The 17880-nt window shown below is 44.1% G+C and overlaps 1 protein-coding gene across 1 annotated transcript in view; it reads right to left on the reverse strand.

The window, feature by feature from the left end:
- FBLN7 (fibulin 7) overlaps positions 1-17880 on the reverse strand; it is a 50301-nt gene that overhangs the window by 10688 nt on the left and 21733 nt on the right. Inside the window, exons 3-6 of the mRNA XM_067532825.1 lie at positions 11556-11726; positions 6309-6434; positions 4710-4847; positions 2683-2820 (exon numbers count right to left, since the gene is read on the reverse strand). Of these exons, the coding sequence (XP_067388926.1) occupies positions 2683-2820; positions 4710-4847; positions 6309-6434; positions 11556-11726 (573 nt within the window). The remainder of the gene's footprint in view (positions 1-2682; positions 2821-4709; positions 4848-6308; positions 6435-11555; positions 11727-17880) is intronic.

Here is a 17880-nt window from a genome sequence, read left to right on the forward strand (position 1 = left end):
TTGGTTTTACTAGCTTCAGACTGTTTTGCTATTTGAATAGTTGTGTGTAGGATTAAGTCTGTTTTAAATTGTAGCTGCTGTAAAAAGGTTCTTATCTGTTAACCAGGCAATAACCAGCCTGTCTCTGATATTTTCATGTTTTGCAGTCCCCAAATTACAGTTTTCAGCCAATGCATGTAGAGCTCTTATAAAACATTCAACATTTTCCCCTGGTCCTTGAATTCTCTGGTGAAAACATGCTCTTTCATAAGCCACATTTCTCTGAGGTATGAAGTAAGCATCAAACATAACCAGAACTCTTTCACAGTCATCTTTGTGACTGTCTACTATAAAGGTAAAACATTTAATGCTATGTTCTGCCTGCTTTCCCACAGCATGCATTAAAGAAGATATCTGAATATCTCCAGTTTCCTGGTGGAGCTTTATAGGAATTCGAAACCTTGCAAAATACTGCTTCCAGTCTGCCCATTCGGAAGGCTTGTCAAAACAGAAGTTCTCTGGGGCATTGAAGAATGGCACGCTTATGAGATTGATCCTGCAACCTTTGTTGCTTTTTCCCCCCATCTGTTTGCAACTTTTGTTGCTTTGTTCCTTTTGTTTCTGCTCTCCTCTCACACTAGTTTACTTCTGACATCAAGTCATGTACACCTTATGCATGGTAGTGGCAGGGCTACTATTAGCAGGCCAGGATTCTGCATCAGATATGGACTGGCTACCGAGCTTCCTTCTTAGAGAGAGATGCCATGTGTCTTCCCTAAGCTCCTTTAAAGTACTTTTAGCTATGGCTGAAGTTAGCTTACATAAGGTATATTATATACAGCTCCACACAGTGGCTGAACCATGTAATACAGTTTAACATTCTGGTGCACAGCCCTTGTCCTGCGGTCTGTGCTGATGACTCAGGTTGGCTGCAGCCCTCAATCAGCTTCTTTGAGGGGGGCCCTTTTAATCCTGTGCTTTTTCCTTGTGCTATGGCTTCCCTAATATTCTGAAATAGCTAATGTCACCTCTGATGATTTCAACATAGACTTATGGGCTATCACAAAGCACTGGTCTCTTGCCTGCTATTCATTATAGCAAAGTGTCAGTGATGTCAAAAAGTAACTTAAAGATGAGTCTTTGGCCAGGTCGATGCCCAAAAGTTAAGTCGATCCAGCTATGTCATTCAGCGGTATGAAAAATCCACACCCCTGAGCTACATAGTTAGGCCGACCTAACCATCAGTGTAGACAGTGCTAGGTTAATGGAAGAATTCTTCTTCCCACCTAGCTACTTCCTCTTGGGCAGGTGGATTAACTACATTGATGGGAGAACCCCTCCTGTTGGCGCAGGTAGCATCTACACCAAAGTGCTACAGCAGCAATAGCGTTTAAAGTGCAGGTAGGCCCTTTAACTTGACCTGCCAACTCCTGTGAATATCAGGGGGCTGCCTTCCTTCACTAGTTAGTGAACACCAGCTAGCGACACACCTTTCCTCCTAGCGAAGACAGGGCCATACAGATACAACAACAGCCGGAGGCTAAATAAGCCTACTGGCCCAGTTCTCAACTCTGCTCCACTCCATTCACACTGCTGAGGCCACACAAAGGAAGCGGAAACTGCCCTCAACTCCCATGTGGGAGAGCCCTGAGTCGGAGAAGAGCCAACCAGCAGTCAGCTGCTAGACCACCCCCCTGGGACCTTGGCATAGGGATGCCAGGAGGCAGATGGGAGGAAGGTGTCACTGGATCCCAGCCTAATGGCTCCTTCCCTTTCCTTCGCTGCTGCACTGGGGAATTCTTTGCCATGGTACAGAATCCAGCAAGGAGCGGTTAAGCACTACTGCTGACCCCTGAGCACTGAAAAATCATGAGCCAGACCACAAAAAAAAAAAAAAAAAAAAAATCAGGTGACTGTCTTCAGATCATGAGACTTTTTTACTTTGGTTTTTTTTTATTTACCTCCTGGTTTTTGAGCTTTCGGAGTCAGGTTTTCCAGCTTTTCTCCACAGCCAGGAGAGCCAGACCCTGACTTCCGTTTAAACAAAAGCTGGGGTTCCTCGCCCTGATGCCTGGATCTGGGGCTTTAATAAAAAAAAACATCTAATATATTGCAAGACTTACGATAACATCAGGAGAGTTAGCAGCATCGAGGCCTTGACTCAAAGCACTAAAGCACAGATTTAGTTTGGAATGGGGAAAAATCCCACTGTCTCTTCCTTTGACCTCTCTCCCCCACTTTGTTTCCATTGGGGAAAGGGAGAAAAAGAGAAAACAAGACTTTTGACCGGCTCTGTTAGAGACATACCTTCCATGGGAATGCCTTGGTTGAGAGGTAGAGCCTGGCAGATTTGGGACACCCAGCTCCCGGGCTCGCTGATCCTTGGCAGCCTGGAATTACCACTCACCATCCAGCTCTAATAATGTATACACACAGGGTGAAATCCTGGAGTCAACAGGAGTTTTGCCATTGATTACAGCGTGTGAGGATTTCACGTGTTGGGCCTAATCCAAAGCCCACTGAAGTCATTGGGAGTCTTTCTAACTATAAAACCTCTGCACATGTTCAGTTGTACCCAGCAGGTCTTTGTGACAGGAAATTACACATGAAATCAGAAAATCATACAGCTTCTGCAAATGCTCTTTTGTTTCCTCCAGTAGGCTGGAGAGTGACTTGCCTAGCTACCAGTGAGCAATGCCTCACCTTCACAGCTTTTCCCATCACCGAGAAGCTTGTATCCACTGGGGCAGGAGCAGCGATAAGAGCCAGGAACGTTGACGCAGGCGTGCATGCACAGACGAGGAGCTCCCTCCAGCTTGTAAACCTCACACTCATTGACGTCTGCAGAGAAAACACACCGTGCCGTATAATGCAGACCTTGCACACAGGCTCCATCCCGGCAAAGAGTTCATGCTGACAATTGTTTTGCTCTTTGCCAGGACAAGAGCACCTGGGAATGGCAGCAAACTGCTTGTTTTCTCCCAAGAATGGCCATGAATGGACCACAATGGTAAAACTCGTGAAACTGCAAAGGCACAGTGTTACCAGAGCAAGGACATTTTGGTGCTTAATGCTGTGGGATGAAATCTGACTCACCCGCTTTTGGAGCTGGCTGGTTTGATTCTAGCCCATGCTGTATGACAATACGAGTGAGCGCCGTACGCAGGTCACGGGCCATGCAAAATGTGCACTCAGAATGGACTAGTATTTCTTTAATGAAAGGACTAGTGTGCTGGGCTTTGCAAGTTATGGCGTTATCAGGGTGCCGCCAGTTGTAATAGATTATCTGGGTTTAAAATGCCTGGCTTTTATCCAGGCTCTTATCCACAGACCACAACACACTCTGAGACACCGATTGACAGATTGGGATTGTTTCATCCACTACTGAAATTCGGGCACTTTTGAGTTGGGAGGCTGTAGCCATGTAACACAGCTGATTAGAACAGTCAGAGGAGGAGAACAGCTTATCATAAAAATGCAGGGACTCTGGCTCCAGGGTACGATGTGGCCTGCAGGCACATAGAAAGTAGCCCTTGCATGGCTTCTGCCTGAAACTGCAAGGTGAAGGCAAAGCTGTTCTGCTTGGAGGTGTTTCTTGCTAGTGAAATCAGATTCTAAGCAAATATTAAGGCTATGGTAATTTATTTTTTATCTTAAAAATGTCCTAGGTCTGTTCTCCCTCTGAGGCAATACGGGACCAGTGTCCCAACAAGTTGTTAAGAAACACTGTGCTTTTGATAGTGCCATCTTTTGGCTGAGACATAAAATCAAGGTCTTAGTGGCCATTAAAGATTTCCCAGCATTTTTGGCAAAAACAGGAAATTATAGTGCATTCTACCTACTGTAAATTACTGCACTGCAATTTCAATTGGCCTAGGCAAGGATGCTCAAACTTAGTGACATCTAGAACCTATTGGGAAATTGTCATCTCCCAAGACACCACTAGCAGCCCCTGGATTTTCCTCGGCAGTCTCCGGTCCAAGTACTATCTGGCCCGATGTGCCTTAATGTATGAAATGAGAGCAGAGCACAGACCTAGGAGATCACAACTTCAGGACATAGCTCAGTGCAGTGGAAACAAGGCAAAGAGATGTCTCAGAGCAGAAAGAAAGAAGGAAAAATGTTATGCTGTCTGAAAGAGCAATGTGGTGATATCTGGGCGCATCGGGGAATAGCGGTTGACCAGCCCACATGTTGTTAAACCAGATTCCCCAGGATTTTCAGAAGTGACTAGTGATTTGAGGAGACTCTTTTTTTGCGTACCTACCTTGAGACCCATAAAGGAGCCTGATGTTCAGAACATGCTGAGCACCCGCCCTCTGAACACCAGGGCCCTTAAAGGTGCCTCCAGTTTGGCACCCCAAAATAGAGGCACCCCAAATCACCAGTTGCTTTTGAATACTGGCTGAAGACTAGTGAAATTCTAGAGCTTCCAAGAGGTCCAGAGATGGGTTCCTCCCACCAATCCCCCCTGCCCTAAGGTGCTGAATAGAAATATACAGAGTCGTGTCCCACATCCTTGACATGATACAATCAATAAAGTTAAAAGGACAAAGGCAATAAATAAGGCCAGTTCAATACCAGCAGATACCAGCCACCGGTAACGCCAACACAGCTTCTTCCAAGCAGCCCTTTGCATGGCAATAGTCCATAAAAGCAGCTGCTGAATATTTAGCTGCTTAGATGTGTTGTGTGCAAGCAGCCGATGGATATTTCTGCTCAGCTCCTACCCTGACATATGCTGTTGTCGGCTGTGCCAGTCATGTGGAAGCCAGCTTCGCAGCTGCAGTGCTGGGTCCTGTCGATTCTGGCGCAGCGTGGCTTGCGACTGAAAGCTGGGTCGTTTGTAACACTCCATGCAGGCGGGGCTAAAAAAGAGAAGAGAGGAAATGTTAAAGTGCTCGTAGGACACTTGGCTCAGGGGCCTCCCGTAACATCTTCAAAAGTGCCTAAATCACTTAGGAGCCTCCTGTAACATCTTCAAAAGCAATTTAGGCACTTAGGCACTTTTAAAATCCCACGAGGCACCTCTCTGCATCTTTAGGTGCCTAAATACTTTTAAATCTTAAGGAGGAGGAGCCCTGAGGAGCTTACAACCTATTGAAAATCACTGGGACTTAGTTGCCCTTGGTTCCTACTTGAGCCATTTGATTTTAGTTTATCATTCATATCATTTTACCTGAGTTTTTAATCACAATTGCTCTTGCTCATGGGTCTCTCGTATTTGAATGACTCATTACAAGGCTTTCAGGGTAACTAACCAAATGAAACCTAGATCTAGTTTGTATTGGTTTTAGGTCAATATTTTAATGAATCAGAGAGCAAAGATTTGTAAGTCCCACCAAGTTTATTCAGTATAACAGATAGGTGGCTTGCAGAGTTCTGTATAACAGACACAGCCTGCCTTAAGAAGACAGAGGTTCAAACAGGTCAATGGAAAAAGATCCGTTTCAGAAACTGGGAGAGACCATCATTCCTGTTTGCATAGAGAATGAGTCTTATCGTTAATGACTGCGTGTGGGTTTGCATGTGTTATAATCATGTGGGAGCAGATAATGGGGCCAGATCCTTAGCTGGTGCAAACCAGCATAGCTGTGTTGATTTCAACAAAGCTGTGCTGGTTGGCATCAGTTGAGGATCTGGCCTACAATGTCACACACTCATCATAGGATAATAAATTCACAGTCTATATTTATCTACCTGGCACCTTTAATCCCAAAGCCCAACACCACAGGTGTGCCCTCAGAAATGGTGCCTTGAAAAATCAAATCAACACATGTGCAAATAGTTACTTGTGTGTGCAGCGATCTGACTAACCAAGACAGTGACACTGTTCTGAATAATATTCATTATGAATCAAGTCCCTCTGTTGGCTAAAAAAACATTTTCAAGCCAGCCCCGATTTCTTTCTACCTATTGGTGTTTCTTTGTACATATTCCCCAAATAATTTCAAGGAACAATTTCCAGACTAAGACCTGTTCGCAATCTGGTAATTTTGCTATTCATTAATCCTGTTGCGTCACTGGTTACCAAAGTCACATGACATTTTTTCCCTATTTCTTGATTAGGCATGGTCTGATTTTTGAAAGTTCATAGTCTTATACTAAAATGAAAGCTCTCTGGGGCAGGGACTCTCCTTTTGTTCTGTGTTTGTACAGCACCTAGCACAGTGGGCGTGGGACCTCTTGAGTGCTACCACAATGGAAATTATCATTGTTCTGAGGTTAGAGGCAGATATCTGCAACTGGGCAGTGGGCTTCTGCCTTGTAATTCATTGTTTGCCTAGCTAAGATTCTCTTTCTCTTTCACACCTAACCAAATTACATACCTGTTTGCATTTGGTATTGGCAGTTATCGCCAGTCCACCCTTGAGGACAAGTGCATTTGTACTGGTTTACTCCATCCACACAAGTTCCACCATTCTGGCAGGGACTGCTAGAGCATTTGCTGATCACTAAGGGGAAAAAACATGTTTAAAAACAAACAGCACAGGCTCAATCTTTCATAATGTAAGGTCTGAACCTGCAGTGGAGGTCAGTGGGTGCTTTGCCTGAGCAAGGACTGCAGAATCAAGCCCATAATTTGTAATAACAATACATGAAATATAATAATGATACCCTCAAATCAGGATTTTAAAAATGGGTGCCTACATTTGGGCTCCTAAGACCTCTATAAAGGTTAATGGGGACTGCTAGGTGCTCAGCACTTTTGGAAATAAAGGATTTAGGAGCCCAAAATAGGAATTTAGGAGCTTAAGTTGAGGCACTCATTTTATAAACTCTTGGTCTTAGTTTTTGCTCACGTCTTTCCTTGCCAAACCACATGTACCACGGTGAGTGTACAACACAACTAGCCACGTCGTGTGCATTGGGTTGGTTTGCTATTTCAAGTCAGTCTGTGTCTCGCTGCAGATGCTGTTAGCCCGTCTAACTACATCACTGAAGTACTAAACCTCCAAAGGAGCTTTTAAGATAGTTTTTATTAGTGAACAGCCCCTTTGCTATGACTGGCCCCATCTCTCTGAAAGCCATCTTCAACAGTCAAACAGCAAAAAAGACGGAACCCAAGGCAGATAGATCAACGTGATCCTGGGGCGGGGGTGTGATTAAGTTGGGACAACTCTTCAGCTTTGGAAACAACAAAGAATTCAACTGAACTCATCCCCCTGAAGTAAAATCCACGCTGAAGTCTTTACTTGCTGGGTTTGGTCTGAATGCTCCCAAATTCCTGTTCACTTAAGCTGTATTTTCACCCCTGCCCAGCATATTCAGTTTCTAAATCATTAGTTCAAAGGAATGTCAGTGAAGAATCAGGCTGTGAATGCCACATGGATTCCTTAGCACATGCCAAAAGCTGAGCTTGCTTGGTCATCAATAGCATATTCTAAATATTTAAGGACTGCTAGAGCATGAAGTTATTGACCAAGACGTGAGAGAGCATGAATCTTCTACCGCCCTTGAACTTGCTGCCAGCAGAGATCCAAATCTCTCATCTCCCTCTTTCCCGGCGGTGATTGCGGGTGGGCTACACTAACCCCTGGGCGACAAGCGTGGGGGGAGACAATATGTCTTGAAATGGAATGCAAGTCAGTCCTGGCCCAGGTGTTCAACAAGGGTATGCAGGGTTTCCTTTCTTGGTGTTGGCTGCCAAGCATTGTCATGTCAAGGAAAGCTTCATAAAGCCTCCTTTATTTCCAATCGACATATCGAGCCTGGGAAGATTAAATGGCTCTCTGTCCTTACCCCCAGCTCATTCTATTCTCTTTTTACTGCCAGGCCAGGCTGTCAGCTTATTTAGTATGGCTGAGTTAATCTCTTTAGACACTTCATAATAGACAGCTATAGTGCTCTGTGATGACAGCAGTGCGGGGGGCATATGTCTGGAGCTTAATCGCCTATTAGCATTTTGGACAATGGGGAGGAATTTCCTTAAACAAACAATACTTTCAATATACAGCGCCCCAAGCTATGTAAACCTTGAGAGCCCCGCTACGTAAATGGCAACCATGCAAGCTAAAAAAAGCATATTGGAAATCGGGGGTCATTTGAGGACCCAAAAGACTGATACAAACATAGGCTTCATTCAGAACAAATTACACAATTTGTTTCAGATGGCATCCATGCTTTATTTTAACTAATGCTCGAGTTCCATCCTTCCCAAAAGGACTGGTACTAAACAGCCAGGCATAGTGGGTAGGGGGGTTTATTTTTCAAACTCTCTCACATAGCTCTGCCCTGGCCCTCAGCTCCTCCAACAAGCCACTCCACATGCCAGCCACGGTGAGCTCTGTGGGAAGTTTGCAATGTGGACAAACTCCTTATAAGCTTAATGGCAAAATCAAAGGCTCCGTGTGGTACGAGATGGCTCGCTCTCTTTGCAAAAAGAGGAGAACACAGATTTCTCAGTGGGAGGCACCAGAGATTGCTAAAGATCAGCTGGGGGTGGAGGTGTGCAGGGCTGTCACAGTCCGTGACTTCGTAATTCTGAAGTGTTTGCTTGTAACAGGTGTTGCTTGTCCATAATCCGTGTTATGATTATGTATAGCTTTGTAGAATTGTTTTAAAATCAATAAAGACTTTATAAGCAAAGCAGATTTCCATGTTTGCAGCCTTCCAACTTTAAACAGTTCATGTTGCTTTAAAGACAGTTTATTATCAGGATCATTGACTTTGTGCCTGCCCAAGTGGTCTGTTTTAGCAGACCTGTGAGGCTCTGATTGCTTTCTCAACTTGCCTTCGGGGATTCTGGGGAGCTTGAGTGTTGGGGTATTTTTCTTTTAAAGAACTCATAAACCCAAGCCTAAAAGAGAATAAATAATACTACTACACTTAGTGTTTCTTTAGTATCATTATCCCCATTTTACAGATAGGGAAACCGAGGCAGAAGGCGATGGCGTGACTTGCCCATGTTGACTTGGTCAATGGCAGAGCCAGGAGTAAAACAGCAGGTCTCCTGAGTCATAGGCCAATGCTATAACCACTAGGTAATGTTGCCTTGTATAAAGACGGAACTATCCAGATCAGGGTAGGCATTTTTCTGCCACTCTAGGTTAAAATGGCCTTAATAGAGAGCAGCAATTGTAAGGCAATTCATTGGTTTCCTGGCTGAAGTGTTCATGTTAGGAGTTGGCATAAATCATTCTTCTCCCACAGGTGTTTCTTAATGGGGGAATCTTTGGAAGGTCCACGTCCATTAAGTAAAAGCAGATGTCAGTGTCTTGTGATCGACATATAACTTTTTCTATAAATGATGTTCAACAGTGGAATGATTCAAAACGTTGCGTTCCAAAGGGAATGAAACCCAGCACAGCTCTGGGAACCACAAGGGCAAGTGAATGGTGTTGATGGTTCTAGGAGGGATTCCAGGGTGGGTTGCTGTGATGGGCTGCCAATGTTTTAACAAAGGACCCCTCAAAAATGTTCCCTCTTTCTCTGAGATAAGGCTGACATGCCAGGGTCTGAGCACTGCTGAGAAGAGATGTGCATGAGGCACTGAGCAATGCTGGATAGCTTCCTCAGGGGAAAGTTTTTAAAACAGCTGCCTTTTGGTGCAATCTGCGCTGTTCCCAATTCAAAAAATGGGGTCTTGAGAAGTATTTCCAAATGCCCCAAGCATTCAAAAATCATGAGTTGTGTCTCCAAAAATCACAAGACTGGCTTAAAAAATCATGATTAAAAAAAGCCACCTAATATTTTAGGTCCTTTTATTTAGCCTCTGGTTTCCGAGGCTTTGGGGGACATTTAGGTGGCATTTCCAAGCTTTTCTCCACATCCAGGGGAGCAGTTGGCTCTGTGCAGTCGACAAGTTTTTGCATAAAATTATGCATGGGCCTTCCACTGCTCCGCAGAGACTCCCCACTCCCACTTGGCAAACAGCCCTGGATCCACAGTCTCACGTGTGCTACCTTGCAGGGTCAATCTTGAAAAACACATGGTGCCAGAGGACAAACTAGGATAAACATAACCCAGCCAACAAGTGCTGCCCATCTTTCCTACATCTATGAAATACACAGTATTTTAACAGGAAGGATAACCAGTGTCTTCAAAAAGAGAGACATGTTACATGGCAATGTGTTACACCAATTTTAAATGGATGTAAATTGGATCAGAATTTGGCCCAAAAGGAAGATGAGGGCAAGGATCATGCTGGTAGAAAGCTCAGATGTTGTTACAATAATATGCCTGTGAATTAGATATACATTTGAGAGCCATGGTCTCAAAGAAAGTTTATTCTCCATCCGTTGCACTTAGATAGGGTCTTTCTGTTGAGGATCTCCCCAGGGGCGTGTCATCTCCCCATTATACGGAGGAGGGAATAGAGCTACAGAGACATTAAATGAGCTGCACAAAGTCACTGAGTGGTGGAGAGCTGGGAATAGAACCCGGGACCCCATGCGCCAGCCCCTGAGAACACTGCCCGAGCTCAGGAACACTGCTTTGGAGCAATGTCTTTCCTTTGGAAATTTGTGGGGATTGCATTTCTGTTGAGTTACTTTGGTGGTCAGAGAACTACAGTGGATGCTGTAGCCTTGGAATACCACTTTCAATCAGTCTTTTGGTTTGGAAAACATACTTTAAAAAAAAAAACATAAACCAAAACCCTCTTTTTTATGCAACTGCATTAAGCCAAATGCCTGTTAACCACCATGAAACAAATTTCTGCCCAGTAAATTATTTTTAATAGAGGTAATTATATATAATTTTCTTGTTTGCCAATTCAGATCAATCACACATTGGACAGACAGGCAACCGTCCAAAGAAGCATCTGAATGGAATTATCATGAATGTGCTGTGCCAGTTGCTTCAGACGCTGATATTTTTTGTTATGAAATAAACTGTCTGTTAAGGAGTTTGTTTTATGCTCAGAGCTTTAGCCTGGAGCATAATAAATGAACCTCATGTGGGTTCAGGAGGAGGAAAGTGGAGCAGATGTAAAGTACACTGTTAGGGCTGTGGAACCTTGTTTTGCATATCTGAAAACCAGCTGAGCTACGGGTATACAATGCAACATCCCCAGGCATTATTATTCAAAGCTGAAGAGGGGTGGACACAATGACTTTTCCAGTTCAGTGGAGACTGTCGAAGCACAGCTTCAAGTGCACGGACTTGCTAAGTAAAGCCCGCAAAGGGCCAGTTGTGAGCTCTGCAGGCAGGAGAGGACCAGCAATGGCATCTCCATGCCTTACGTCCCTGGGATTTGAGATTTGCGATGCAAAGAATAGAACATCACTAAGATCAATGCTGAGTTCACAAGACCAGCCTGCTACTCAGTAAAGAGTGTAAGGTTGCTAAGATTCAGAAGAAGGGATTAGCTTTTTTAAAACACACCTCCCCCCATCCCCACACTTATTATGCAAGAAGCTGAAGTTGGGGGCAATAACTGACAAGCCAAGGGATGAGAACCTGGCCTATGCATTAGTCTTTCCTGCACACCAAGCATCCACGCTAATGAGTTCCGACATTTTGCAGAAGGATAGCTATAGTCTGAGTTTTCTAACCGTGGCATGTACAAGCCTGTGCCATGACACGAAGACAGGCTCACACACTTAAACCAAGGGCAAGAAAAGGCAAAATACCTTCACATCGCGGTGCATCTCCTGTCCAGCTGCCATTTGCCTGACACACTCGGGTGCTGGAACCGGTGAGCTGAAAGCCAGGTTTGCAGGTGAAATGGACTTCGTGATCCACAAAATACTTGGTGCCAAATATTCTGCCGTTCTCAGGGGCATCCAGTGCAGGGCAGGACACTGCAAAAGCAGAGTAGGAAATGCTGAGGTTAACTCGTCAGTATGCTTGCCACCCCCAGAGACATGGGACACAGTACTTGGACAGCTAGCTGGCTCATGGTCTTCTTCCTCTCAGATCAGAACTGCTCTATGCTGGAACAACAAAGTCACCTTCTTGGAGAGCTTGCGCAATTGTGGAAATCTACAGCATAGTTTCTAGGTTAGTTAGGCAAGATGCCTCTTTAAGTTCAACAGAGATATCAATGAGATGGTTGTTATCCTTCTCCCAACTCCCTTTCAGCTGCCCCTATCTGCCTGACAGGGAGGCTTTTAACTGCTGGGGCAAGCTCCTTAATTGGCCCCATTTGGCCTAATTGACCTGGAGTAACCCTGGCTGAATCACCCAGGGAACAAGGATTCGGTGATCCTGGGGCTAATATATTTCCCTTCCAATACTCTCCTTTAGCCATCAGGTCTGGCCCTGTCACAAAAGCAAAAAAGAAAAGAGAAGTACTGACATTTAGAAAGACTCCACAAACCACATCAAGAGAGTGAAAGGGCTGCGCCACTAAAGAATGCTCTGTCCTCAGGAAAAAACAATCAGTATGTCAATAATAGGTGTATGTTCAGAGCCTGCTGGCTGATTTCACGACAGCATTGTCTTCATGCCCAGATGGTTAGTCATGAATGAAAGAAAGGAAAGAATGAGCTGATACCTTGCAATGGCAGACTCTACAACAAACATCCCTACTTGGTTGGTCCCTGTTTTGCGTAGCCATTGGCTGAATGAAGCATTTGATAACACACAGCAGGGAGGGAGTTGACCATTAGGGATCATGCATTCGTAAATATTGCCTAATGGTTACGCGTTCTGGACCAAATCTTCTGCTGGAGTAAACTGGTGCAGTGCCACTGAAGTCAGTTTCTAGCAGCAAAGGATCTGGCCATTTTTCTGTTTCACATGAAACCGCTTCACTTTCCACAGATCAAGAAATGTGTTTCTGTATTTAGTGAAAATCTTCTTGATAGATGAAATCCCATTATATAAAGTAAAAAAAATGCCCCTCAAACAGGAGGTGCAGAGCGCCATTTAGAGTGGGGGGAGAGGGGAAGGGGCATAGATCCTCCCCAAAGCCTTCTCATCCTATCTCATGCACCTCTGCCCAGCAGTCTGACTCTCCTGGGCCCCAGGAGTCCCTGCACCCACCCACTCCAAATCCAAATGGTGTTGCAACCCAGTGTATCAGGTTGCTATGCCATTCTGTTACATTTGGCCCGCCTACATCCTTGTCATGACAGAGGGGCTGCTGAGCCAGATTTCAGTTAGTGAAGTTCTGACCCAGCCAAAATGCAGTTTGGCCATGGCCCGGGTGGCCCCTCTGGTTCTGCAGCCTATGCTTTTAAGCTCCTGGTCCTGCCAACACTATGAGTGTAATACTTCCTGCCGCTGACTCCATTAGGCAGGGGATCTCACACCTACACAAGCTGTGTGAAAAGACCTTTTAGGTTGCCAAGTCAAACAACCAAAAATTACAAGCGTCAGCTTTATGGAGGCCTGTGCAACCTTAATTCAGTCTCCTTGTGGGTCCAACCTGTGTGCTGAATGAGATAGGGACCCGGTGTGTTAGCCCATAATTAAAGGGGGATGGGCACTATGGGGTAGGAACGGGTCTGCCTGCTCCGGTCCTATTCTCTGTCCCCAGGGCACAGCCCCAGCGGGCAGCAAGCTGTGGCTCCATGTGGTGGCTGTGGGGCAGTCGGGGTAGAGTACTATTTTTAGTGCACTAGCTTGATGAGAGCAAGCATGAGTATGTCTGCATGCCCTGAGACTCACACCCCTTGCTCCAAGTGTAGACGTAACCCAATGACCAACTCCTAATAAACAATCTGGCCTTTTTTTACAAATAAATCAATGCTCCAAGGTCAAGTTGGAATTTCAACTGAAATCAGCAGCTCCTTCACTTGATTATATAAATGCTAGTCCTTAGATGCTACTCAGCATCCCTGATTTCTGAATTCCTGGGTGGCCACAGTTAACATATCCCTAGCTTTGCAAGGACATGTTTCTCCACCCTGGTGATGAGCAGGGATTGTTGCCAGCATCTCAGGCCTTGTAATCTGGGGTAGCAGAACTCTGGGTCCTCAGTCTAAGATTCTATTTTTTGTCTTCCCCCTATCCGCATTATTCTCTAGTGCTGCCAGGAGCTGGCCAGGCTGTCAGCACAGGGTCTTTGCGACATCTGCCATAACAACAGGGTGGAGTTGTTTCGAAGCTCACCGTAACGGCTTCTGAAAGAAGATTTCTAGAGGCTTGCGGGCTGAGTTGGTAAAACGACCACATCTTAACCGTACAAGTGCAGACCACATCTCTCATGGAAATGCTATTGGGAGAGACTTTCATTCTGCACATACTGCTCTCTGTAGGTGAAAAAGACTTTGATACAAAAGCTACAGGCTAACCTTTCATGTAGCTTTTCCATGGACACTGTAGTAGCTAAAGAATGGCTACTGTACCAGTACCTTTTAGCGAAAAGCTGTACATTTAATTCTTTTTGCACACCTCATGGCTCCTCTGTCTGGCTCCCTCTAGTTATGCAATCCATTTGTGATCATGGTAAGCCGTTACTTCTTTCATTGCCTCACCACATAAAGAAGAAAACTTTATCTTAGGAGCTTTTTTCTTCATTTAGGCAGTTACAATTCCAGTAACTACAGCTTTCCATTCTGATTGTAAGAACACCGAGTTAACAGCCAGCTCGTTCTCGCATGCCATGGAGGATGGAACTGGAAGTTAGCTAGCAGCCATTTTCCCTTTTTCTGATCATTCAAGCTTCATCACAGTAAATCCAGCCTGTTTCTGTCATCATTGCAGCTTCAGGCTTAAAGATAATTCATCTTTACTCACTGAGGGTCTGATTTTATACCTTAAAAACACTGAAGTCCAAATAGCCCTTCCTATACCATGTTTCCTCAGAGCCTCTGCGAACAACAATTTAATGGAACCCAGTGAGCTAACATAACAAGTACCATAATCTGCATTACCATACACTGGAGCTCTGTCCACTAACTTATAACACCGGGGACAGTCTGAAAACAGCAATCCTCCTGGCTCATCAGGGATTGCTTGTGACAGACTTTGAAAGGAACGCGGCCCACAATCCCTAAGGGACAGTCACTGTGGTAGCAAGAGTTAAATGAATAAAGAAAAAAAAGACAGAGCTGCTCATATGCAGATCCTTAATATAAAGTGTGCCATCTACTGGCAGATAAGAATGTGTGACATTCACAAATTTGTAGGACCAATAAAGTTATTGTTGTTGTACACTGAATGATAGCGCTTTTAATGGTGACATGAAGCTATAGAAAGTGAAGGGACAAAACAGCAAATTAAAAAATGGGGGGAGGAATTGTCAGACATATATTGCATGGTTTACAAAGTGAGCTCCCTAAAACATGAGCTCCCTAAAAGCCAACAGTCCAAACCCCTTTCAGGTCCAACTGGAAGAAAACATTGCCTGCTTTGTTCAGCCTAGCTGTGTGAATATGCAAAGGGCAAAAAAAAAAAAAATATATATATATATATATATATATATATATATATATATATATATATATATATATATATATATATATTTCTCAGACTAAATAAACTTGAAGATGAATTTGAAATAATGTCAGACCTTTTGCTGGGGCAGCCACTGTGTTGAAACTTGACAAGGTTTGTGAAAAAGAAAGTCTCTGCGTCAGAAGGTGGTAGGACACTCAGAAGAAGTGTCTTTAAGCTTTGGATGAATGACTTTTAGATGAAGCCAGACTCAAATGGTGGATCACTTGTTTCTTTGCCACATATTGTCAGCCACAGGGGTACCACATAGCTGTCAGAAGGCGATTTTGTTCTTTGGGGAGTAATAAAACATCGCACTTCAGTAGTGTTCATTGTCCTAGCATCTCAAGTGCATTACTGCAGTGGATCAGTGCTATCTACAATACACAGCTGATGGAAATAAGGAAAGAAGGTAAATAACCCAAGATCACACAGAGAGGCAGCAGGGGCTGAGTCAGGAAAAGAACCTAAGTCTTCTGACTCAGAACAATTGTTACACGAGACAATGCTTCCCTAGAATGTTTAATCATCTGATATTGTATTGGAAGGGTCTGCTTCTCCACCACCTAGCTCCTTGGCAAGTCAATTGCACCAAGCAAATGAGCTGCAAGGCAGCTCACAGATTTCAAGACAGGAAGGACCATTATGATCATCTAGTTTGACCTCCGGCATAGCCCAGGCCATAGAAGTTCACCCCGTGACTCCTGCATCCTGCCTAACAATGTGGGGCTGAGCTAGAGTGAATTTTGTAGACAGACATCCAGCCTTGATTTACATCCTGCAGGTGATGGAGAATCCACCACGATCCTAGGTGAATTGTTCCTATGGTTAATTCCCACTCTCTGCTAAAAACTTGTACCTATCTCTAGCCTGATTTAATCTAGTTTGTGCTTTGAGCCACTAGATCTTATTGGGTGGCTGTAAGACATGACCACGAAGATCTGGATCAAGTAATAACAAAAGAATGAAATGTAAGAACAGACATGCTGGGTCAGACCAATGGTCCATCTAGTCCTGTATCCCATAGTCAAACAGTGGCCAATGCCAGATGCTCAGAGGGAATGAACAGAACAGGGCAATTAGCGAGTGATCCATCCCGTCACCCAGTTCCAGTTTACGGCAGTCAAAGGTTTAGGGTCACCCAGAACATGAGGTTCCATCCCTGATCATTTTGGCTAATAGCCATTGATGGACCTGTCCTCCTGGAATTTAGCTAATTCTCCCCTTAGTCATCGCTTTTCTAAGGCAAACAGACCCAGGATTCTGATTGCTCTTGGTATGGAAACTGTTCCACACACCTAATCATTTTTGCTGCCCTTCTCTATACTTTTTCTAGTTATAATACATCTTTTTGAGATGGGGTGACCAAAACTGCAAGCAATATTCAAGGTGTGGGCGTACCATGGATATATCAAGTGTCATTATGATATTTTCTGTTTTATTATCTATCCCTTTTCTAATAAGCTTTTTTGACTGCTGCTGCATATTGAATGGATGTTTTCAGAGAACTACCCACAATGACTCCAAGATCTCTTTCTTGGGTGGTAACAGCTAATTTAGACCCCATCATTTTATATGTATAGTGGGAATTATGTTTTCCAATCTGCATTACTTTGTATTTATCAATATTGACTTGCATCTTGCATTTTGTTGCCCAATCACAGTTCAGTGAGATCCCTTTGGAACTCTTCACAGTCAGCTTTGGACTTAACTTGAATAATTTTGTATTGTCTAAAAATTTTGCCACCTCACTGTTTACCTCTTTCCTCAGATCATTTATGAATATGTTGAACAGCACCGGTCCCAGTCCAGATCCTTGGTGGCTTACGCTATTTAACACTTCCCATTGCGAAAACTGACCATTTATTCCTACTCCGTGTTTCCTATCTTTTAACCAGTTACTGATCCATGAAAGGATCTTCTCTCTCACCCCATGATTGCTTTCTTTGCTTCAGAGCCTTTGGTGAGGGACCTTGTAAGAGGCTTTTTGTGAGTCCAAATACACTATATCCATTGTCTCACCCTTGTCCACATGTTGCTGACACCCTCAAAAATTCTAATAGATTGGTGAGGCTGTGTTGACTCTTCCCCAACACACGGTGTTCATCTATGTGTCTATAGTTTCAATCAGTTTGCCTGGTACTGAAGTTAGGCTTACCATTTTGTAATCTCTAGTATTACCTCTGGAACCTTTTTTAAAAAGAAAAATCAGCATTATATTAATTATCCTCCAGTCATCTGGTACAGAGACTGATTTAAGTGATAGGTTACATACCACAGTTAGCAGTTCTGCAATTTCACATTTGAATCCATTAGAACTTTTGGGTGAATCCCATCTGGTCCTGGTGGCTTATTAGCATTTAATGTATCAACTTGTTTGAAAACCTACTGTAGCGACACCTCAATCTGGGACAGTTCCTCAGATTTGTCACCTAAAAAGAATGACTCAGGTGTGGGAATCTCCCTCACATCCTCTTCAGTGAAGACTAATGCAAAGAATTAATTTATCCTCTCCACCACAGCCTTGTCTTTCTTGAGTTCTCCTTTAGTACCTTGATCCTCCAGTGGCCC

This window comes from Emydura macquarii, unplaced genomic scaffold (genome assembly GCF_026122565.2).
Source record: "Emydura macquarii macquarii isolate MOO-44397 ecotype Brisbane River unplaced genomic scaffold, CSIRO-AGI_Emac_v2 contig_3305, whole genome shotgun sequence".
NCBI classification, from domain to species: domain Eukaryota; kingdom Metazoa; phylum Chordata; order Testudines; family Chelidae; genus Emydura; species Emydura macquarii.